At 39.1% G+C, this 24,495-nt stretch overlaps 1 protein-coding gene across 4 annotated transcripts in view; it reads right to left on the bottom strand.

The window, feature by feature from the left end:
• TBK1 (TANK binding kinase 1) overlaps window positions 1-22,395 on the bottom strand; it is a 54,832-nt gene extending 32,437 nt beyond the window's left edge. Inside the window, exons 1-5 of one of the 4 annotated variants that reach the window (XM_043967077.1) lie at window positions 22,266-22,395; window positions 20,328-20,433; window positions 19,946-20,063; window positions 6,614-6,754; window positions 782-911 (exon numbers count right to left, since the gene is read on the bottom strand). In XM_043967077.1, the coding sequence (XP_043823012.1) occupies window positions 782-911; window positions 6,614-6,754; window positions 19,946-20,032 (358 nt within the window). In that variant the 5' untranslated portion in view covers window positions 20,033-20,063; window positions 20,328-20,433; window positions 22,266-22,395. Of the gene's footprint in view, window positions 1-781; window positions 912-6,613; window positions 6,755-19,945; window positions 20,064-20,327; window positions 20,434-21,847; window positions 21,872-22,070; window positions 22,176-22,265 lie in introns of those variants that run through there. The other 3 variants (XM_043967080.1, XM_043967081.1, XM_043967078.1) reach the window with 3 other exon arrangements.
• Window positions 22,396-24,495: the final 2,100 nt, after the last annotated feature.

Below are 24,495 nucleotides of genomic sequence, written 5' to 3'. Positions count from 1 at the left end.
AAACAAAGAAGGTTGTGTAACTATATGTATATTCTGTGTGAGGGTGTATTAATTTTATATATATGATCACTCAATATTAAAAACCATTAAAACCAAAGTTTTCCCAGTATTTTAAGCCAGGACAGGGATAATGAGTGTTATTTTTCATTAACATCTTATATTTTCCTGAGGGTTATAAAATGATCTTGTCTAATTTACTGAGTGGGATTCAAATGTTTTAAGTATGGGAAGAAAAATATAGCAGAGCAGAAAAAAGAATATTTTAATAGTATTGCATTATTCTAGGGAAATATGCAATAAAAATCTGCCTAAATCTATGAATTGGAGGATTCCTTTCTAGGGTTACTGTTTCTAATCTCAGTCTTACATATCTCTTATGTGTTCAAAAGTTCCGTAAACATTACATGAAACTACTAAGATTATGAAGAGAATAGAGTACCAGAACTACTATTATTGGGAATCTATTTGCCCTACAATCAATCAATTGAAAAAAATTTATTAAGCCCTTACTGTATCCCAGGTACTCTGCTAAAGATACAAATACAAAAAAATGGAACAATTTCTACTCAAGGCACTTACATTCAATTAGAAAAGGCAACACATACACAAAATAAATTTTAAAATACAAGATATTTAGGGAAGGAATGTGCTAGGGGAATAAAAAGTAATACTGTGTCCAGCACTACTCTAAAATTGATCTAAGACTCTGAATAGAAGAGATATAAGAATATTCAAATCTGAAAGGAATTAAGATTCATTTAAAAAAATTGATTCAACATACCAACATCTCTCAAAACAATTAAAAACTCCGATTCTGGTAATCCATAGGCATTAGATGGTTCTTCTAAAACAGTATATAAACTACCACATGGGCAAAATTCCATAACGAGTACTTTATGTCTTGTGGTTGTCTGAGAAAAACAAATAACCAGTGGCTGAGACACAGTATAAGATCATGAAACACATTAATTTATTCACATTCCCAGGACTTATTGCAGTAATTTGTAAGAAGAGACTTTCCTACAGTAACTTTGGTGCTTGGTTCTACTTGAGATCTTCTAAAATTCTACTGAATTGGGAAGCTGAATAGCTAAAAACCAGAACTAAGTTTAGCGAAAATCATCACTTTAAAAATTTTATAAATAGTTTCCCCAAATTATAACTTAATAAATAGTACCTGAAAAGGTACATTACAAAGAAAATAATTTTTAACAGAAAACGTTTAAGTTTAAATACTCCTGCTTACTATACCTTCTCCAGGAATGGAACCAATTGGCCAGCATACTCCTAAACAGTCCCCTTCTGTTTAGCCAGAGCCTAGCCCACTCAATGCTGCTACAGTGATGATAAACGTTTAGGGGAATTTTACTTTATCTTTTTTTTTTTTTTAGTGAGGCAATTGGGGTCAAGTGACTTGCCCAGGGTCACACAGCTAGTAAGTGTTAAATGTCTGAGGCCGGATCCGAACTCAGGTACTCCTGACTCCAGGGCCGGTGCTCCATCCACTGCGCCACCTAGCTGCCCCTGCTTTATCTTTAAACACTTAAAAAATGTCCATTGCTCCTAAAAGCAAACAGTATAGAATGCTGCCCAAAATACTGAGTTTCTATGCCACAGAATCAGAGATGTTTAACTTAAGGCTACTTTAGAGATCATGTAGCCTGGTGTTCTCATTTTATAGATGGAGTAACTAACTGAGGTCCATAAAGTTTTAGTGACTTGCCTAAGGTCAGTCACATAGCTAGAGCAAGTGACAGAGGTGAGATTTGAGCCCTGCCCTCTGAGTCCAAATCCAGTGCTCTTTGAACTGTAAGGTGCTGCCAAGCAGTTGTATAAATGCACGCAGAGAACTTAGGGTAGGTAAAAACTTTCAATAGAAATTAATCTGTCTCTGCAAGAAATTTTAAAAACTGCCAGCATGCAATGCTGGTCTTACCTACATATATTAGTCATTAACAGTGAATAAAACAAATAAAACCACTGCTGTGTACTAAACATTTGTTTTCTCTGTCAAGCTGTTTATAAGGCTCCACTAAGAATGGTGCCATTTCTCAAACTTTTAATTCTATCTAAAGTCACTGTCCTGACTTCTGGATCTCTTTCAGTCTGTCCAATCTCTCGCAAATACTCCAAACACAATAATGATAAATAATCCAAGCTCCTCCATCCCATCCAGACTTTCATGAGAGCACGTGCATACACATGTACAAGCAGCAGCACAAACACAAACCAGAAGGCAGAAGATGTGTGGTGAGGGCTCACACCAGGAAAGATAGTAAATGCCCTGGTAAACAACTCTGAAGCCTGCAAGCACTGGGAGAGGGATCCAAGTCAAAGTAAGTGGGCCTAGAGCCGGACAGTTTTGTGAGAGTGGGGTCATGCCAGTGAAGCCAGGGCCAGTTCTGTTAAACTGGTCTATAGGAAGTCTGACGTAAGCAGACATTCAAGATGAGGATGCCCTAGGAGGGCTCACAAATGAGTATAATTGAAATCCAAGAGGAAAATCCAGAAGAAGAGAGTAACTACCTAACTATTATAAGCAGAGACTCTGAAAAGTTAGATGTTTGGTGATTAGTGAATGGGAATAGAAAGGAACATATACATTTATCTTGTGCTAAAGCATAAAATCATCATAAACAAATGTCTTTACTGACCATAGTGCAGTAAAAATTATAAGGGCATTTGAAGAAAGAATTCACACAAATGTACACAAAATAATTCAATCCTAAGGAATTGGTGGGTTACAGAACAAATAAAAACAATAAATAACTTTGTTAAAGATGACCCAGCATACCAAAACTATTGAGATGCAGCCAGAGCTATATTTATGGAGAAATTTAAATCTTTAAGGACTTTTATCAAGAGGAAAAAGAAGAGATCAATAAATTATACATCAAACAAAAAAAAAAAGGGAAAAGCAACAACAAAAACTAAATACAAGAATAGAATTCTGAAAATCAAAGGTAAAGAGAATTGAAAACAAAAAAATTTAAGAAAAGAAAATAAAGCATTAGTCAAGTTTGATTAAAAAAGAGGAAAATCAAATTGCAATATCAAAAATGAAAAAGGAGAATTCACAAGAAATGAAGAGCAAACGAAATTATTATAAACTAAGAAAACAGAATTTAAATGAATATCTACAAAAATACAAAATATAGATTAACACAAAGAAAGAAAACTTAAATAATCATTTTCAGGAAAAGAAATTGAAGGTATAAAGGAATTTCCAAATAAAATATCTCTAGCACAAGATGGATTTACCATCTTGAGAACTGATAACACAAACAGCTGTTGTGGAAAAACATGTCAAAGAGCAATAATTTAAGAACCACTTGACTCTCTGAAAACCTTGATATTAAAAAGCCTGGCTATACTATAATTTAAGAAATCATAAATGAAAATTGCCCAAATCTTCCCAGAGAACAAAGTAAAGACTGAAAGAATCTACCAATCACCTTCTGAAAAGGTCCCTAAATGAAAAAATCCCAGAAAAGTCATAACCCAAACCCAGAGCTTCCACATTAAGGAAGAAACACTGCAAGAAGTGAGAAAGAAATATATCAAGTACAAAGGAACTATGGTCAGGATAACAGAAGACCTAGTAGTTTCTACTATAAATAAGGGGATAACTTGGAAAACAATACACCAAAAGGCAAAGGAGGATGGGGGGGGGGGATACTTATAACCAAGGCTGAGTATAATCTTAAACGAGGATTCTTAATGAAATAGAGAATTTTCAAACATTTCTGATGAAAAAAAATGAGAAAAAAAAAATCACCAGAGGGGCAGAACTTTGAAATACAAACACAAAAACTCAGAGAAACCTACAAAGGTAAATGTATTTGAGCATTTGGAAGAAGCTGTATGATGACGTAGGGCTAACATTTTAGTAAAGAAAAAGAAACAAGTGTCCCTTCAGAACCTTAATGTCTTCAAAGGTACTGAGGGAAGTAAATAAGAAAAACAAAAGATCTGAGGGGAAAAAGAAGGAAGATTAAGAGCACAGAAAGAAGGAAAGGTAATGGAACAATTTCTCATAATTGAAGACTAAAAAGGGAGGAAGGGATGGGAGAATGGGTATCAGATGAATTTCACTATTATCTGAAATGGAGAAAGGAGGGTTGGGTGGAGCTCTGTGAAGGAAAATATCAAACTCAACCAGAAAACAAGGGATGGGGAGGAGTTATGCTAGAGAGAGGGAATGGTTATAAACAAAACAAACTTTCTAATCTTGAAAGGGGATTAAAAGAGCAAAAAGAAAGAGAAAGGACAAGAACTAGAATCTCAGGGGGAATGCCTTAGATTGCCTCTCAAGACAACTGAGGAATAGCTGAAAAAATTGTGGTATATGACCATAATGGAGTATTACTGTAGTGCATAAAATGATGAAAAGTGACTCAGAGAATTCTGGATGGTATAAACTGAACAGAACCAGAAGAATCTATATAATGACGAAAACACTGAAAAATTAAACAACTATAATCAAAACAATGATCAATATTGATTCCAGAAGACTGATGAGGAGCCATGATATGTAACTATAGATACAGAATGAGATATACATTCTCAAGTAAGCTATGAAATACTTAAGAACCAAGATCAACAAAATGACCAAGACTCCTGAAAACTGATGCTTTCCACTTCTTGCACAAAAGGTGAGGGACTACAGGTACAGCAAGAGACATATTTTCAGACAGCCAATGATTGGATTTAAAAAAAAACACCACCACAAAAACAATACTTGTTTCAAGGAGGACTTTTATTGAGGGTTAGAGGAGAAATGGGAGTATATTAAGGGAGAGTACTGATGCCCCCAAAGAGAGAAGATAAGAAAAAGTATCAATCAAACACAACAGCAACAACAACAAAACATATAGAAGAGAGCAAAACGAAGTTTTAAAGGGGATCCAAAGTTATATTTACTGCTGAATTGAAGGGCAAAACATAAAGCAAATCAGCAGGGCAGCTCAGCAGTTGGGTTTCATTCCATTTTGTTCTGGCCCACATTTCCTTATGAGCTGTTTCTCTTTGAGGGGATAGAAGTTTTTCTACCCCATTACTGGGAAAAATCATTGTATCAACATTATCAAACATCTTCTCTATTCCTCGGTTTTGGAATGAATAAAGAAAGTTGTTCTATTAGAATATCTGACTGTATAAAAACAGACATCAACACAAAGAAAAAAGGCAAAGTATAGCTTTTGATACTATGTACCTTCCCTATTATATTCCTCTTTCTTCTAAATCTTGAGATATCTAAATCAGATTAGTTTTAATTGTGTTTGATTTACATGGGTGCACGCACACACACTTTAAAAGTTAAAGATACCTTTTGGGGGGGGGGGTAGGGCAATGAAGGTTAAGTGACTTGCCCAGGGTCACACAGCACTGTGTCACCTGGCTGACACATGATGACATCTTTAGGGTTAAATTGAGGGGTCAGGGGAATGCACTGGGGGAGGGGGAAGGGCAGAGGTAAAATCCTACATGAAAGATACAGGAAAAGGCTTATGGAATGGGGGAAGAGATGGAAGAGGAGCAGGGCAGTAAATGAATTTTACACTCATCAGAAAAGGCTCAAAGACCTTAAACTCATCAGAATTGGCTCAAAGAGGGACTAACACACACGGGTGGAGTAATCTTTAATCTGGGCAGTAAATGAGCCTAACACTCATCAGAATTGGCTCAAAGACCTCAATCTTATTAGAATTGGCTCAAGGAGGGAATAATGTACACACTCAATTGGGTGGAGTAATCTCTCTAACCCAGCAGGAAAATAGATGGGGAAGGGGATGAAGAGAGAGGGGCAAAAGAAGGAAGGGCAGAGTGGGGGAGGGGACAGACAGAAACAAATCCCTTTTGAAGAGTGATAGGATGAAAGAAGATGGATAATAGAATAAATATCATAGGGAAGGGAATAGTATGGAAAGGAAACAGTTAACAATAGTAAGCATGAAAAAGAGAAAAAGGGGGGGAAATTGTACAAAAAATATTTATAGCAACTCTTTGTGGAGGCTAAGAATTGAGAATCAAGGGAATGTCCATCAATTGAGGAATGATGGAAGAAGCTGTGCTATATGATTGTGGTGGAATGGTCTTATGCTACAGGAAATGACAAACAGGATGATCCCAGAAAAACCTGGAAAGACTAATGAACATCGATGTATGGTAAAGTGAGCAGAGCTGGGAGGACATTGTGCATAGTGACAGCAGTATTGTTCAATGAGCAATTGTGAATGACTTAACTACTCTCAGCAATGCAATGATCCAAGACAATCCCAAGGAACTAATGAGGAAGCTTACTATCTACCCCTATAGAAAGAACTGATAAAAAGAACACTTGTGGATTGTACATATATAACCTGGTTGCGATCTTGTGGAGGGGGGAGGAAAGGGTGGGAGAAAAATTTGGAACTCTAAATCTTATAAAAATGAATGTACACTTAAAAAAAAAAAAGAAAATGAATGTTGAAAACTACCCTTACATGTAACTGGAAAAAATAAAAATAAGTGTTTGTTGAACTAAAATTACACATATACCTACTAATAACTATAATTTACCTAACTACAACAAATACAAGATATGGCTGATTAAAATACAACACACACTTACCTCCTCTTCAATAGCAAACAATTTGACAATGTTCTTGTGGTTTAATTTTTTTAAGACTTCAAATTCTCTCATCTGAACATCCACAGGACGAAGGAAACTTATGCTATTAAATACCTTGACTGCAAATAAATCACCGGTTTTCTGGAGGAGAAAAATGTCTAATTAAAAGTATTATATAGAAAATTAAAATCATTACAAATACTCATGTATGTCTTTATAAATTATTTGGTACAATCCAGTACAAAGGGTTACTTACATTTATTTGTTTGTTTTTGTTTTTTTTTTTTAGTGAGGCAATTGGGGTTAAGTGACTTGCCCAGGGTCACACAGCTAGTAAGTGTTAAGTGTCTGAGGCCGGATTTGAACTCAGGTACTCCTGACTCCAGGGCCGGTGCTCTATCCACTGCGCCATCTAGCTGCCCCGGTTACTTACATTTAAACAAGTAAAAGAACCATGTTACATAAACATGTTTAGTTTTCATTATAACTATTTTGGCTTAAGAAGTATTTACTCTACAAATGACAAAGACTGAATAAAATCTACTTTTAAATATGACATATGCTTATTATAATTAAAACATCATGTAGCTAGAGTGGGATAATAATAGCTTTTGTACCAGTAGAAAAGTCATGTTATGATTTCAGAAATGAGAGATACTGAGTGCCTAAATACATAAATTCATAGACACTGAAACACTGCACATGAAAATTAATCAATATTAAAAAATTATTCTGGTGAATGGCTAAACAAATTGTGGTACATGACTAATAGAATATTACTGTATGCTAAGAAACGACAAATATGATGAATACAGAGAAGCATAGGAAGATTTATATGAATTTATATAAAGTAATAAGGAAAATCAAGAAAATAACACAATGACTACAACTATGTAAATGAAAAAATTAATGACAAAATAGCTGAAAAGAATGTTATATGATTATAATGACCAACTTGGCCCCCAAGAAGAGGTATAAGATACTTTTTTTACCCACTATCAGTGAGGAACAATGGCTATGTCAGGGTTCTTCAATGTTGTTTAGTTTTACTGAACTGTCCCCCCCACCCCCACTTTATCCTTTGTTATAAGGGATGACTTTCTGAAAAGGGGATATACTAGAAAATGTGGGTAATGTAAAAGCAAAACGTATCACTACAAAAATTTTATTTTAATTTGAAAAACCAAAGATCATGATGAGCTCTTTGGAAAGCAGCACCTCTATAAAGCTAATGTAAGAACGTAAGAATCATAAAATTTCAGAGTTGTAAGGGGCCTTAGAAATCATATAGTCCTGCATAAGTGAGATGAGCAGAACCAGAAGAACATTATACATAGTATCATCAACATTATGTGTTGATCAACTGTGATAGATTAGATTCTTCTCACCAATACAATGGTACAAGAAAGTTCCAAAGGACTCATGATGGAAAAGGCTCTCCAAATCCAGGAAAAAAAAAAAAGAACTGTGGAATATGGACGATGATTGAACCATACTATTTCTTTTGTTTTTGGTGCCGTTGTTTTTCTTTTTTGAGGTTTTTCCTTTTCTGCTCTGATTCTTCTCTTATAACATAACTAATGCATAAATATGTTTAATGTTATAATATATATACATATATAAATAACCTATATCAGATTACCTGCTGTCTAGGGGAGGGAAGGAGAAAAATTTGAAATTTGAAATCTTATATAAACAAATGTTGAAAACTATCTCTACATGTAACTAGAAAATAATAAAATACTTTTATCAGGAAAAAAAAAAGAAAAAAAGAAATCATATAGTCCAACCCACAACCAAGTGATCACTGAGGCTCTTTTTATTTGAAGGCCTTTCAGTGATGGGGAATCCATTACATATCAAGAAAATCCATCTCACTTGGTAGCAGCTATTTAACAGTGACAAAATGTATTATTTCTCATACTGTGCCATAATTTGCTTCTCCAATTTGCATGTCCTATTTCTGCCTTTAAAAGCTAACTAAAGGGGGCGGCTAGATAGCACAGTGAATAAAGCACCGGCCCTGGATTCAGGAGTACCTGAGTTCAAATCCAGCCTCAGACACTTGACACTTACTAGCTGTGTGACCCTGGGGCAAGTCACTTAACCCCCATAACCCTGCCAAAAAAAAAAAAAAAAAAGCTAACTAAAATCTCATCTCTTTTCCATAGGACAGACATTTATTCAAATTCATGAAAACCGTCATCATGTCTCCTTCCATCAAGTCTTCTCTTTTCCAGGCTAAACAATAACTACTACTACTATTAATTTACAGCTTTATCTTGTACAACTTGTTTTTTTAAAAAGCTACAATGAATCAATCAGGGTTTCTTTTCTATTCAATGACTACTCAAATTTGATCATGTATGGCTAAAATTTGGACTACGTAAATTTTTTATTTTCTGTTTAATTTCAAAGAAAACATTATATTTAAAACAACAATATTATATTAACGTATCTCCTGGCACAGACCAATTTACACGCCAGTTTACTCTAAATAAACACAAAATCACAAGGAAACAGAAAATGAAACTTATCTATTTAACTCTAAGGTCCAAGGGAAACCTAAACTGCAAATAGCAACAGTAGCAATCTAATTAGTTTCTTTTGTAATCCTACGTATTTTCTTTTATGCATTTACAAACATTCTTTTGAGCAAGGGTCCATTGGCTAAACCAAAGTGACAACCAAAGGGGTTCCTAACACACACACACAAAAAGAACTCCTACAAGAGATCAAAAAATACATTCAAATTCCAAAACATTCATCTTAAACAAGACAATTCAATCAACTAAGAAAAAACCTTCCAAATGAACAACCAAAAATAGCTTCTGATAAGCCTTAAACAATATATTTTGGCGCCCAGTTTAATTACTGGATCTGTGAAGGTGGCTCCTCCTTGGACCCCGCTTTTTATTCTGCAGTTCACTCCCATATAGTGTCTACTGCAAAACAACAAATGCAAAGTACCTTGAGAAGTGCTGCTATATAGTGGACAAAGTGCCGAATGTTGAGTTAGGAGACCTTGGGATAAATCCCACCTCTGAGACACAATGAGTATGATCACTTAACCTCTCTAAGCCTGAGTTTCCTCATTTATAAAACAGGTAACACCTTTAGTATTTATTTCACAGAACTACTGTCAGACTCAAATGAGATTTGATAGTGTAACTCATTTCAAGTTTCCTTGTCTGTGTATTTACATACATGTAAATAGTCATTTTAAACATCTTTCAACATGTTTCCCTCTCTGTATGTATACATGTGTCTATGTATATAAATAAAAGTGAGTTATCACACTGTCTCTCCCCCTTTTCTCATACTCCTTGAAAAAGCTGTCTTCACTTCCTCTCTTAGAACTCACTCCTCCACTTGGCCTCTGATTTCATCAGTGAGCTGAAGAGGCTCTCTCTAAATTTACTAAGGATCTCTTAATTGTCAAATCTAATAGTTCTTTCTCAATTCTCATACCTTTTGATCTCTCTGCAGCATTTGGCACCAATAACCACTCTCTACTTCCCAGACTCTCACTGTTCTTGGTTTTTATAATATTATTCTCTCCTGGTTCTCCTGCTATCTGTTTGACTGGAGTCATCATCCACATTATTGATATATCTCTGGAATCATCATCCATATTATGCCCTCTAACTGTGAGTGTTCCCCCAAGTTTTGTTTTTTGGGTCTCTTTTCCCTCTACACAATCTTGTTAAGTGTCATCAGCACCTATGAATCCATGCAGATGACTCTTCCTTGAGAGCCCCAGTCTCTCCCCAAGCACAAGAATTGCATCATCAATCACCTATTGGACATTTAATTAAACTGGATACCCCAAAGTCATCTTAAACTTAACATATCCCAAAGTGAAGTCTTCTTTTCCCCTAAACCCTCCCCTCCTCCAAACTTCCTTATTTCTGTTGATGGTATCCCCATTTTTCTAGTCTCAAAGGTTTAAAACTTTGGAATTAAAAACAACAACAACAACAACAAAAGCTTTGGAATTACCCTTTTCTCCTCACTTTAACCAAATCTTGCTATTTCTATCTTCACTATATCTCTCACATTTGACCCCTTCTCTTAACTCATACAGCTACCACCTTAATTTAAGCCCTCATCACCATTCACCTAGATTATTTTAACAGCTTCCTAATTGGACTCTTTGCCTCAAGTCCTTTACCCCTCCAGTTCATCCTACTTGCTGCTGCCAAAGTAAATTTCCTTAAGAAAAGATCTGACCCCTGGAAGGACCTGCATGAGCTGATGCAAAGTGAAATATACTGTATACAAAATAACAGCAATACTGTGAGATGATCTGCCATGAATGACTTGGTTATTTTCAGCAATGCAATGATCCAAAACAACTCTGAAGGTCTTATGAAAAATGCAATCCATCTACAGAGAGAGAACTGATGGCATCTGAATACAGACTGAAGCATAATTTTTTTGTTAGTTCTTTTATCTGAAGTTTTGTTTTTGTCTGTTTTCATTCACAACCTAGCTAACGTGGAAATGTTTTGCATGACTGCTCATGTATAGCTTATATTGAATTGCTGGAGTTTTTGGAGGGGGGTGAGGGAGGGAGGAAGAGAATTTGGAACACAACGTTTTTAAAAAATTGATGTCAAAATTTGTATTTTACATGTAATTTGGGAAAATAAAATTCTAAATAGAAAATTTTTTAAAAAGAAAGAAAAAAGAAAAGATCTGACCTTGATCAAATGTGATGGACTTGGCTCTTCCCAGCAATGCAATGATCCTAGATGATGCCAAAAGACTTATGGTAGAAAATGCTCTCCACAATCAGAAAAAAAACTATGGAGTCTGAATGCAGCCTGAAGCATACTATTTTCACTTTTGTTATTGCTTTTTTGTTATTGTTCTTGTTTATTTTTTATTGTGTTTCTTCTTTCCTTTTGTTCTGATTAATGTGGAAATATGTTTAACATGATTGTAATGTAAAACCTATATCAAATTGCTTACTGGCTTCAGGAGTGGGAAGGGAAGGGAGGGTGGGAGAAAAATTTGGAACTCAAAAAATATCTTTACATGTAATTGAGAAAAATTAAAATAAATAAATTAAAAATAAAATAAAAAATAAATAAAAGATCTGACCCCTTCCCAACTCAACTCCAGAGCTTCCTTTTGCCCTCTGTAATCCTATCAAACTGGACTTCTCTTCATTGCACACACAGAACAGATACTTTATGCCACTATCTCCCAACTCAGTGCTTTCCCATAGGCCTGGTGTTTACTCACTCACTCCCTATCCCTGCCTCACTATGTCTTGTTTCCTTTAATATTCAGCTCAATTACCATCTTCTGCATGAAGCTTTTCCAAATTCCCTGGAACTGCTAGTGTGTTGCTACCCAAATCACTTTGTAATTAACTGCTTTGTATATATTTATATTTATTAACTTTACATTTATGCTATACATATTTTTATATATACTTGTCTCCTCCATTAGAATGTAAATTCTTGGTGGGGGACTATTTCTTTCTTTGTACCTGTATCCCAAGTATATGGTACACAGGTGCTTGTTAATTGATGATGCATAGGGACAGCTAGGTGGTGCAGTGGATAAAGCACTGGCCTTGGATTCAGGAGGACTTGAGTTCAAATCCAGCCTCAGATACTTGACACTAGCTGTGTGACCCTGGGCAAGTCACTTAACCCTCATTGCCCTGCAATAAATAAATAAATAAAAATTTAAGAAAAATGATAATGCATAGTAAAAAGTCTAAGGGGTTTTTCTGTGAGCATATTATATACAGTTCCTTTTATTCATTTATCTTGATTTGACTGAAAGTCTCAATCAATCTCTTCCTGCTTCACACCCATTTTCATTTTCGATCTATTTCCAGTTAGCTGAATCTTCCTCTTCTCCAAGGGCTTGATATTACCATCTGTGGGCCACTGGCTTGCACCACTAGCCCCAAGTCCAAAGTCTCTGCCTCGAGTTCTCTGATCACGAGACCAGTCTAGATGTATCTTTCACCTTCAGGGGAAGAAAATCACTATCTTTACAGACACCCCCAACACCCCAAAATGTCAGGATTCCTTCAATAGTACCCACAGAACTTCCATGCCAGGTCTATTCTCCCGGCTTGAATGAAGTTATTTTTGACTGAGGCCAACTCTCTACACATGCCATCCTGTCTCTTAAACAAATTGATAAAATTTACTAATGCTAGTTTGGGGGTAGGGTTGGGGTATGGAACCCTAGAAAAGTACTTAAAGGAGGGTTCAGTGCAAAAACACTGAATTTTATCAGCAAGGCTGAAGTTATTTCTATGGTGTTCATTCATGTGTTTCTTCCATAGTTTGGGTAAGGCTGCTCTAATTTCAAATTTGATTTTCTGCTCAGAAAACAATCTTTTACAACTTTGCTCCTAAATATCTCAATCTTAGGTTCTCAAATCTCTAGGTCAGAGGTTCTTCATCACTTGGTATCCATAAACTTTAAAATTAAAAATGAAAACTGTATTTCAATATAATTGGCTTCCTTTTGTCTTTTTTACTTATATGCATTTAAAGTCATTTTGAGGGGTTCACAGTATAGTTTTCACCAGACTGCCAAAGTCTATGACACAAAAAATTTAAGAATACCTATTTTAGGATCACATCATTGCACATTCATTAAGTACATGCAGTTTTCAGTTATCAAAGCCAAGTGACAAATTTACTGAGAGCTACTAGTTATTTACTGCCTTACTAATCTTTGGCTTCAAGTCCGTCTCAATGAGTTGGTTAAGGCATTAAAGGCCTAGCCACTGGGAAGTTGGTACTCAGTCAGGTTCAGCAGAATAACTACTGCTCTTGACATAACACTAGCTGCCATGATCAATGTGGAGACAGAAGGGAGTAGTGTTTTATTTTTATTCATTAGGAACTGTAGCTTTTTTTTTTTTTGCAGGGCAATGGGGGTTAAATGACTTGCCCAGGGTCACCCGGCTAGTAAGTATCAAGTGTCTGAGACTGGATTTGAACTCAGGTCCTCCTGACTCCAGAGCCACTGCTTTATCCACTGTGCCACCTAGCTGTCTCTAGTCTTTTTAACCTTATTCTAAGTAAAAGACATTTTTACTGGCTGTTCTCCCCAGGTTTAGAAATCACATCTTCCTCACCTCCAGCCCAAAGCTTCCCTCAAGCTTCAGCTACAACTCCACCTTCTGCAAGAAGGCTCTCTCAGTGCTCTTAATCTTAGTTCTACCCTCTAAATGATTTTCAATTTTTCCTCTACATCTTGTTTGTACACGTTATTGGTGTATTCTTTCCTTCATTGGACTGTAAAGAGTAAGAATTGCTTTTTGCATTTCTTTACATCCCCAGAACTTAAGCACATCGCCTGGCTAATAGTTAGGGGCTTGGTAGTGATTGTTGACTTCTTGCTGTTGACTTTATGGGTTGCTTTATATTCTAATTCTGTACCTAAATGAATGGACTGGTCTGAACTAGTTCCAGAATAGATCATATTCTTCTAAGGTTTCCTTCAATTCTACCTTTGTACCCAGTTCTTCCTTACTGGTCTAAATCAGGTCCAAAATACAAGTTCCTCTTGTTGATTTTTCCATCTTTTGAAGGAATTTTTGTATGCAGTGTCTCATTGCTCAGCTTTACTGGAGTGAAACTTCTGGTAAATAAGATGTGTAGTCTATCCTCATGACTTTATCAGGACCTCAAGCCATTTGTATCTTCTACTTTGGTAACTCGCCATCCCTTTCTGCCTCCAGTAATGTAACGCTCACCTGCCACTGATCCTTATCGAAGTATTCTGTGCCATGCTTCTCCCACAAGCTAATGTATGTTCACACAGAATAACTTCTTAATGTACAATCATAATCATAGCTGCCCCATTTATGTAATCTGTTCCATTTCAATGAAGCACACCCTTCCATAGTCATAAGTTATAACCAAGCCTCAATATGAAATGACATCGACCTCACTGGGTTAAGAACTCTAGTTCACTTTAATATTCCTGTTCTGCACGCTGGTACAAAGACATCTGAGTCCAATCACTCAACAAGCATTTATTAAAGACTTATTATGTTCTAGGGACTATGCTTTTACTGGGATTATGAAGATCAAAACGAAACAGTTTTTGGCCTCAAAAACTTTATATTTTAGCAGGGCAGCTAGGTGTTGCAGTGGATAAAGCACTGGCCCTAGATTCAGAAGTGCCTGAGTTCAAATCCAGCCTCAGACACTTAACACTTACTAGCTGTGTGACCCTGGGCAAGTCACTTAATCCCCATTGCCCCACCAAAAAAAAAAAAAAAAAAGGTTAGAAAAACTTTATATTTTCCATGGAGATATAATATGTATGACTACAAATAAACATAAAATACTGTAAAGAATTAATTGTTATTTAAGGCTTTTATGCCTCGGTGCGCACTGGCCTGGGGCTCCGAAAACCGCACAGTGCTCCACCCACTGGTTGTAGCTGTTGCCACAGCGCTGGCACCTCACGTCATCACCACTCACCGATACCTACATGGGCATGGCAAAATTGTAATGATTAGAAGCCTAGTGAGGGCAGTCATGTGACTGTCAGCATGGCCAGACAATTGGTTGGGGGCTGTGTTTGGTTTCGGGAAATGGGGAGAAGTCGCCATTCTACCTAAAAGCTGGAAGGTGACAGGAGCTCTGCTGTGTATTCTCAGCTGATTCCTGGGTGGTGGTATTTCTTCAGGTTGTATAATTTCCCTTTCCCCATTTTATTTCCTTTCCCTTGATCCTACTGATCCTGTTTTTTTTTTTTTAAATTCGTTCTTGTTAAAATAAATCCTGTTGTTTTGAGGGAGGCTGCAGGTCTCCTTCCTTGCCCCAATATTGCGGCGAGCCGCTTAGCTAACACTCCCCAATTAAAAATTGGTCCTCACAATATGTATAGAATACAAAATTGGGGGGAGGGGAGGCATCAGCAGCTACAGAAATCAGAAAAGGTTTTATGTAAAGGTGAACTGAGCCAAGTTTGGAAGGAAATAAGGGATTCTAAAGAATGAAAGCATTTAAGTAAACATGTGGAACACTTCATAAAATGTTAGACTTTTTGGATAGTTTTGTTGAACTTTTTTTCTCCTTATTCTTTGTTGTAAGGGATGACTCTCTAGGATGGAGAGGGAATGCAACAGGAAATGCAAATTATATAAAACAAAAGATAGAAATAGAAATTTATTTTTAAAAAAAGAAAAATAATTTATTAAGTGCTTTGCACTATGTTAAGATCTAGGGAATACAAATAGAAAAGAAAAGTTTCTGCTCTCAAAGCAGATCACTTTCTAAGGTGGGACGGGAGGGGAAGCAACACAATTGGAAGGTTCAGTTGTAGGGTTACAGGAAAAGCCCAGGGATTCTTAAGGTGTGGTAGCAGAATGAATGGCAAGTGCCAGGGGCTCCTTGGTATGCTGCTGCAGAACAGGTGGTAAAACTGGGAGATCTAAAGAAGGCAACATCAGGACAGATGGCAACGATCAAGGTCAGTGATTGAGCTGGGATTCAGTCCAAGGTTATCTGACTCCAAATTCAGCACTCTTTTCAATGTAGCACAATGTCCCTGGTTTCTGACTTGTGTATTAATCGAGCCACTAATTCTTGAAAGTAGGTTCCCCTAGGTTACAGGATTATATAGAAGTGAGGAGGTCAAGCTATGCAAAGGCACAGGGACTGGAGATGAAGGGCTGTCTTTGAAGAGTGGTGACAGGGTCAGTTTGATTGAACTCACAGAATGTGTGAAGGAGAGTAATACATAATAAGTTTGGGAAAGAAGGTGAAGGGCTTTAAAAGTCAAACAGCTAGGTGGCGTAGTGGGTAGAAGGCTGGGCCTGAAGTTAAGACCTGAGTTCAAATTCAGCCTCAAGCACTTGGTAGTTGTGTGACCTTGGGCAAGTCACTTAATCTGTTTGCCTCAATTTTCTCAACTGTAAAGTAAAGGTAATAACAACACCTACCTCCTAGGATTATGGAGATCAAACAAAATATTTATAAAGAGTTTAGCCTGGCTAAATGCTAGCTATTATGCTAGAGACAGTAAGAACCATTGGAATTTAATGACTAGGAGATTACAAGGTCAGACCTATGCTTTAGGAAAATCACTCAGGCAATTATATGGAGTATAAATAGGAAAAGGGAGATAAGAGAGACTTATTAGGGACTATTAGCATAGACTGTGGCCACATAAGTCATGTTATGCAATGAGGTTAACTCTAAGGTTGTGACGCTTTTTGACCAGAAGGGTGGTGGTGTCTTCAACAGAACTAGGAAAGGTCACAGGGGGGTGGATATGGTAGGCAAGAGAGTGAGTTCTGTTTGGACTTGTTTAGTTTGGGTGGCTAGGAGACCTCTAGTTTAAAATATCCAACAGGCAGCTGGTGATGTGAGACTGGAGCTCAAGCAAGTCTAGTGTGAATATATGGATCCAGGCATCATCTGCTTAGAGATGATAACTACTGGAGGCAGATGAAGTTATCAATAAAGAGTACTGACTAGAGAAAATGACCCAGGATTCAGCCTTAGGACTTATTTTAAGTCTCTAAATATTATTTTCCTTTGAATCACCAACACCTCCACTATTATGCTATGTCACATGTTATTCTCTATGGCATTTGTCTTGGTACAGATTTCTCTCCTCTTCCATATTTATTTCAAAGACCTTTTGATCAGCTCTGTAAATTTCCAAATTTTCTTTGTGAGTCTCAGATGTGCTCCATCCCTAGCCTGTATTGTAAGCCATGGCCCACAATCCAAGTCTTATTTTAACACCAGCTGCTATTCCCATATCTTCTATTCTCTTTAAAATCTATGCCTTCAATCAACAGTAGTGATGAAAATACCATCTCTGCCTCTAAGGTCTTCCAAATTCACTGCCTAAGGACTTTATGATCCCCAGAGATGCTTAACAGATTTATTTTGGCAGAATCACATGTTCCTTCACCAATCACCAGGAATGGTGGTCATTGGATATCAGTCAAATGGCAGTCAAGGAGGGATGTCGAACTGCACAAGTCTTATGAGGACCCAGTCATATCCCAGATAAGCACCTGGGAAAGACAGTACCACCTGTTTATTTACATTAAGTTGACAAAAGGCCCATAGCAGACAGTTGACAACCACATTTCTTTTTTTCCTGTGGCCAACACAGATGTCCTTTTTCCTGGTGACATTTGTAAGGACGCTCATAATTCTGTTTTCTCCTCAAAGTCTCCAGTTCTACCTTCAACGGGGAGAGGATCAAACCTATTACCTGACTATACCAGTTCAGTGTTCTTAGTTCCCGTCTCTTTTGGGGCAACATCCTTTTACTCTCTACCCTCCTCACAGTGAGTCAGACCTCTATGACTTCCTTGTTTTCTTCTTAAAGTACTTTCCATTCTTTAAGAGAACACTTCATTCTCCCAGGTAATTAAGAGAACAGAAAGGTGTTTCTCCAGTCATTCCATCTTCTCAAAAAGACAGCAACCTACATTTTCTATGCATGGAGCCATTAACTGGCTTTGGAAGGAACACACTATTATTAATCCCTGCAAATCAAGAAAAGGTTTCTTTCATCTTCTACACCCATAGAAATTGAGACCCTCAGTGCCCTGTAATTCTTACTGGAAACTCTTTCAGTCAAGTGCTACAACAAATTGTTCCCTCAGAAAAAGAAGGGAAAAAAAGACTTATGGAAGGAAAATATAATTTCAAAATATCTGAAAACCTGCCACAGGGTTCAGACATCAGATCTGAGTAGAAGTAGAAACTGTGGAGATTTAAAATAAGAGTTATGGAGCTGGATTTTGGCTCAAGATATAGAAGAATTTCTCAACAATTAGAACTGTCCAAAAACACAATTGGGCCTCTTTAGGAGGTGTGAATTTTATAGTACTGAAGGCCCTTAAGCAGAAGACAACACTTAGGGATATCATAGAGAGGATGCCTATTTCTAGCATGAATTTAACTAAAATGACTTTCAGCCAAGCCTGAGGTTCTATGAATTTTCAACTATCCATCTCTTTCTTTATACCATTTCTAGCAGAAACATAGTGAGGTACTCTTCCAAGTGCCAAATTCTGTGACACTGTCATGTCTTTCCCTTGACATGCAAGAGTACACAGAAACAACGAATTTGTCACCTAGTTTATAGTCACATTATAAAACAACTCTGATTTACAAAAAGCTAAAACTTAATTTCCTACATTCTTATACAATGGCACCATTTTTTTCCATGCTAGAAATACGTAAGCCATTATATGTTCCTCTCAACTTTGAAGTAGTCACAAACCACAAGAGTGACTTCCAGTTCCACCCCTCCCTGGGGAAATGTCCAGTCTGTAAGCCTTCAACTCCCTATTCCTCAAGGTTTAAAATACACAAAAAGTAGTTCATAATGCTGTAGATCAAAATGGCCTTCTCTCTGTTCTTCACACACGGTCTAGCATATTCCAACCCTCTGCCTTTGCACTGCCAATCCCCTTTGCCTGCAATGTACCATTTTCCTCCTCAAATCCTTTTTTTCCCCTTCAAGACACAGCTCAAGCAATACCTTTTACATGATTTTCCTGATTCTCCAACTCCTAGTGCCATTCCCACCAAATTACCTTGTACTTATTTATATTTATTCTTTTTATGTTTATTCTGCATATGCTTATCAATGTATATACTGCTGTCTCCTCTGTTCATCCTTTGTATTTATATCGCCAGTCCTCACACTGGGCCTGATAACTTCAGAAACCACTCAGTGCAACACTTTCAACTAGAAAACCAGGAAATTCTTCCCCTACAAAAAAGGTTAGAGATTCCAGTAACAGTTTTGTTACACTTTTAACAAGCCCTATGTACAAAATTCCAAACACTCAAAATTGGTAAATTAGGGATACAACAAAAACAACAACAACACAGTCTTCTTTCTTAATCCCACTACAATATTCCAAGTTCTTCTGGATTATTCCATGAACCTTTCCAGTTGGTTTCTCTACTCTTCTCTGTTTCCAATCTATCCTATATTTTCTAATTGTTTCATTATTTCACTCCCCAGTTCAACAACCTATGAAAAAAAGTTCTCTATTGCCTGAAATAAAATCCAAGCTTCTACCCTGATTTTTAATGTTTTCTACCTATCCAATCTTATGTCTCAATAACCCTCAACATTAACCCTCCCCTCTGAGGCAGACTTTTGTCCCCATTCTCATTCAGAAAACAAGTACTGTTTGACATACATCACTTTAAATAAAATAACCAAACAGCCATATTTTTAATGAGTAGGCTCCTTGTAAGAGTATTTCTACAAAAATAAATTATATATTATTGAGAATATTTTATAAATTTCTAAAATTCTAAAATTTTTCTCCACACTAACCTTATGTCTTCCACGAAAGACATTTGCCGTGGCTCCTTGCCCAAGGAGATCAGACAGGAGCCACAAATGATTAGAAGTACTCTGCATTTCTGCTTGATTAAGGGATCCTCTTCAAATACTGAGGGGGAAAAGATTTAAGATACATATTTATAGAAATCTATAATATATACACACATTTAAGGAATATTAAATTACTACTTCTTCATAGCATAAAAAAGTTCTAGTTCAATGAGTTCTCAACAACTACCTTAAAAGCTAAAATGTTGAATGAACTAAGAAAAAACATTAAATGACAGTGTTGACAGATTCAAAGTGACCTATCGAAGGCACTAATCTATGTGCTCTAATTTTACATGGTAATTCCAGAGAAAACCATAATTACCTTTAGATTTACTTTCCATAAAATAGGCTAAAGGAATATCGCTTTCCAACTTTATTTGCCAAGATTTTTGTAAAGAGTAACTTAAAAATGATTTACTTGCAGAATCCTGGAATAAAAGATACAAGCAAATAGTGTTTCAAAGTGCAAAACAATTTAAATTCCTTAGCTGCAACTATGTATGCATGTTAAAAAATATAACCACTACTGAAAGGCATAAAAAATGTCATCAAAGATTCTTAGCTTTTTTCAAAGTAACCTGAAGACTGCTTCCTCAGAAATGCCACAATTTACTATATATCTATATACAACATTTTAAAATTAAATATGATGCCTTAATTTAGGGAACCCTCCATGCTGAGAGTGAATCATGTACTATAACTTACACAGTTAGAGAATACCTGGGGGTCCCTAAGAAGTCAAATGATTTGTCCGTTGTCACAAGGCCAGTAGGTGTTATAGGCAGGACTTAAATTCAGATCTTCCTGCCTCTAAGACTGGGCCTCTATTCACAAATGCAGTCTGCTTCTCAGAATAAATAGTAGGGGCAGTAAAATATTTGAAATGGCCTCTAAGGTCCTGTCCAATTCGAAATCTAGGGTCCTAGGAATATAATACAAAATGACAAATCTAAGTGTAGATCAAAAGAACTATGAAGTCTGAAGAAAGATTATATATAAATAATATATATGTGAAATTAGGCACTAGGCTATAATATATTATATAGTATACAACTATACTATATACTATTAGACACTATGCAATAGCATACCATATAGTGTATGACTATACCATATACTATGCTATAGGGTGCTAGAGGGTGACTATACTATATAATGTACTATTGGGCACTATGTAATCGTATACCATCTAGTATTCGGCTGTATCATATAATACACTATTAAGCACTATGCTATAGTATAACATATGGTATACGACTATAGCATATAACGTGCTATTGGGCACTATGCAATAGCATGCTCCCTAGTATTTGGCTAAACCACACAGCATACTATTGGGCCCTAGGCTGTGGTACTCTCCGTAGTCTATAACACAATGCCACCCGGCACTCTACTACCGCACGGTGACCGCAGGTTACGTCAGGGGTAGGCATGCCAGGGCACCAGCTCAGGAGATGCAATCGGAGGCGGTTCCGTGATGGCCACGGTGCCCCTCCTGGGGAGCAGAGTTCACATATTTACCCCGTCTCCCCCCCCCCCATCGGCGAAGCCCACCGTGATTCAGCAACCCCTCCGTGTCTGTCCCAGCCCGAGCCTCATGGATTGAGGGTCGGCACGGGCACGGGCACGGGCGCGGCGCGCAGGGGGCACCTGCGCTACAGCGTGGAAGGGGACTTGGCCGAATGGAGCTACCGGGTGGGCCTGCTTCGGGCGCCGCTCCACAGGTAGGGGAGCGGTTAGAGGAAGGGCTCCGGGGTAAAAACGCCCATTTTCACGAGTGAGTCGGACAGACACAAGGTGCAGCGAGGCAAAGAGAAGCTGAGAAGGCCAAGGGAAGGAAACCTTAGTGGAGCTGCAGCTCCCACGCGCGGGATGTTAACATCCAGCTTCCGGGGTCGGTCAAGCTCACGACACGCTCCACGGAAGACCACCCCCCCAGCCCCTCCCGAAAACATCGGCTTTCAATCTGTTCCAAACTTCCCCCGGTTGTCGGCGGGGTCGGAGCCGGAACCGGGTCGCATTAACGGGGCGGCGGGTGAGTGGGTGGGTGGGGCCGGCCTCATACTTCCCTCCGGTGGTTCCTGGCTCCCGGTCCCGGGAGAGAGAACGGAGACTCCGGCCGCTCGGCCCCGCCCCCCGCTCGGCTCCTGCCGGGCTCTGACTCAGCATTCCCTCCTCGGCCCCTCTCCCGGGCCTCGGTCCCGGAAGCCCTCCGCGGCCCGGCCTGAGCCTGCCCGGCCACCCTCACCACCTCACTCACCCGGTCAGGGTCCCCGCCGCGGCTGGCTTCAGAGGGCCGCCTCCTCACGCCCCGGGACACTTCCTGTTAGACTAGCCCGGCCCGGACAGCCACGTGACTGGCCCGAGCGTGCGCATATCCGCGCCCTCCCTCCTGGCCCGCCGCCCGACGTAGCGCAGCCCCACAGCTCAGCCCCTCCCCTCCCCTACTGTTGCTCCTCCCTTCCTCTCAGCTCCGCGCCCCTCCCCTTGCTCTTCCTCCACCCACCTCTTCTCCTCCCCTCCCTGCCCACTTCCACCACAGCTCCTCCTTCCGCTCCCTTGATGCTCCTCCCTCCTCCCCTTTCCCCGCCCCTCACAGCCTCTCCTTCCGCCGCACCTCCTCATCTGTCGTCCTTTTTCTGGATGGGGAGAGTTCGAGCCTCCAGCTTCCCAGGAAAGGGGCGGAGGGGGCGGGGGGGGGGTTAGGGGTGTGTGGCTGGGGCACGCCCCGAGAAAGGGCCAAGCCTAGATGGATTGTGCAGGCTGAGTTGGGAGGGGGGTGTGGCTGACCAAGACGCTGCCCCACCCGCGGTCCCCTGGCAAAGTGGCCCTCCTCTAGCCTCAGGGAGGCAAAACAAAGCCGCAGGCATGAGCCACAAATGTAGACGTTCGGCGCCAATCAGCCAAAAAAGGGGTGGGGGTGGAGGGCAGACCCCACCCCCACCCCCACCGTGTGCTCCCGGGGAGGTTAGAGTCCGGTCGCATTTTGAAGCGGGGACCACCGAGTGTACACTAAAGTTACCAAGAACCGGGACAGGGATTTCCGGAGCAGGGGTGAGGGAGAAAGGATACCCTCTTCTACTTCCCCCCGGCCCCCGCCCAGCATTTAGCAGGGCTTTTAACAGCCTCCGTCTGGAGGACCCGGAGGTGATATCTTCATCCTTCTCTGTCAGGTGCTTATTGTGAGTCGGCTGCCGAATGGATGCTGGAGAAACCCCCACCCCAATCCCAGCATCCCCTCTTTAGGGTAGACCCCGCAAGGTATCTCCTCCGGCTTTGAAAACTCCGGGGCCTCCTGGTCATTGTAAACTCTCTACGTGGATTAGATTTTTCATTTCAATTTCTCATTGAATAGTACGATTACTACAGCGACCACTGTTAGGGAGCTGAGACCAGATCTCTAAGGTTCCTTCTGTTTTAGTTTAGTTTAGTTTAGTCTTTGCAGGGCAATGGGGGTTAAGTGACTTGCCCAGGGTTACACAGCTAGTAAGTGTCAAGTGTCTGGATTTGAACTCAGGTCCTCCTGAATCCAAGGCCAGTGCTTTATTCACTGTGCCACCTACCTGCCCCCCCTTCTGGTTCTAAAGCCTACATTCACACTCTCCACCCCACCCCTTTACCCCCTTTAAAGTCTATTCTACCCAAGTCTAAATCTGCAGGTGGTGTTCACTGTTAGCACCTTCTCCTGGGCACCATCTGGAGAATCTCGGAATCCGATGGCTAGACTGGGTCCTTAGATTTTCATTAGGTAGATAGTTAAACTCACTTAACCAATTTAAACTCTAATCAGGTAGCCTTGTTAAACACATTTAACTAATTCATAAACTAGTTAAACTCATTTGCCAGAGTGCAGTCTGAAATCCACTGCATCGGTCCTAGACAATATCAAATACCGCCACTGAGCCTGATTAAGGGGCTCTAGGTTCCTGAATGTTGAGCCTCACCCGTTTCTCAAAACTGTCACCAAACGGTGCAGCTAGGTGGCGCAGTGGATAGAGCACCAGCCCTGGAGTCAGGAGGACCTGAGTTCAAATCCGACCTCAGACCCTTGACACTTACTAGTTGTGTGACCCTGGGCAAGTCACTTAACCCCAATTGCCTCACTTAAAAAAAAACCCAACAAAGCTGTCATCAAAGAATGATGGTGTATTTAATTCATAAGACCCCAAAGGGATAAAACATGTGTATCCTCCTGCTATCATCCATTTATTGGTGTAGTGGATGGAGTCCTGGACCTAGGTCAGGAAGCAGCTTGAACACTACCTAGCTGTGTGGCTCTGGGCAAGTCACTTAATTGAGGTTGGCTTGAGTTTGCCCATCTGTAAAATGGAAATGATAACCCCTTATCTCCCCAGGTGGTAGGGAGGATAAAATATTTGTGAAGTATTTTACAAACATTAATGCACTATATGGGAAAAGATAAAACACCATCAACTGTGGTAAAAAACGGAAGTTTTAGCTTAATCATTTGAGAGTTGAGCGCATGCTAC

Source organism: Dromiciops gliroides, chromosome 5 (genome assembly GCF_019393635.1).
Source record: "Dromiciops gliroides isolate mDroGli1 chromosome 5, mDroGli1.pri, whole genome shotgun sequence".
In the NCBI taxonomy this organism is placed as follows: Eukaryota; Metazoa; Chordata; class Mammalia; order Microbiotheria; family Microbiotheriidae; genus Dromiciops; species Dromiciops gliroides.
This window is presented reverse-complemented; position numbering and strand designations above follow the sequence as displayed.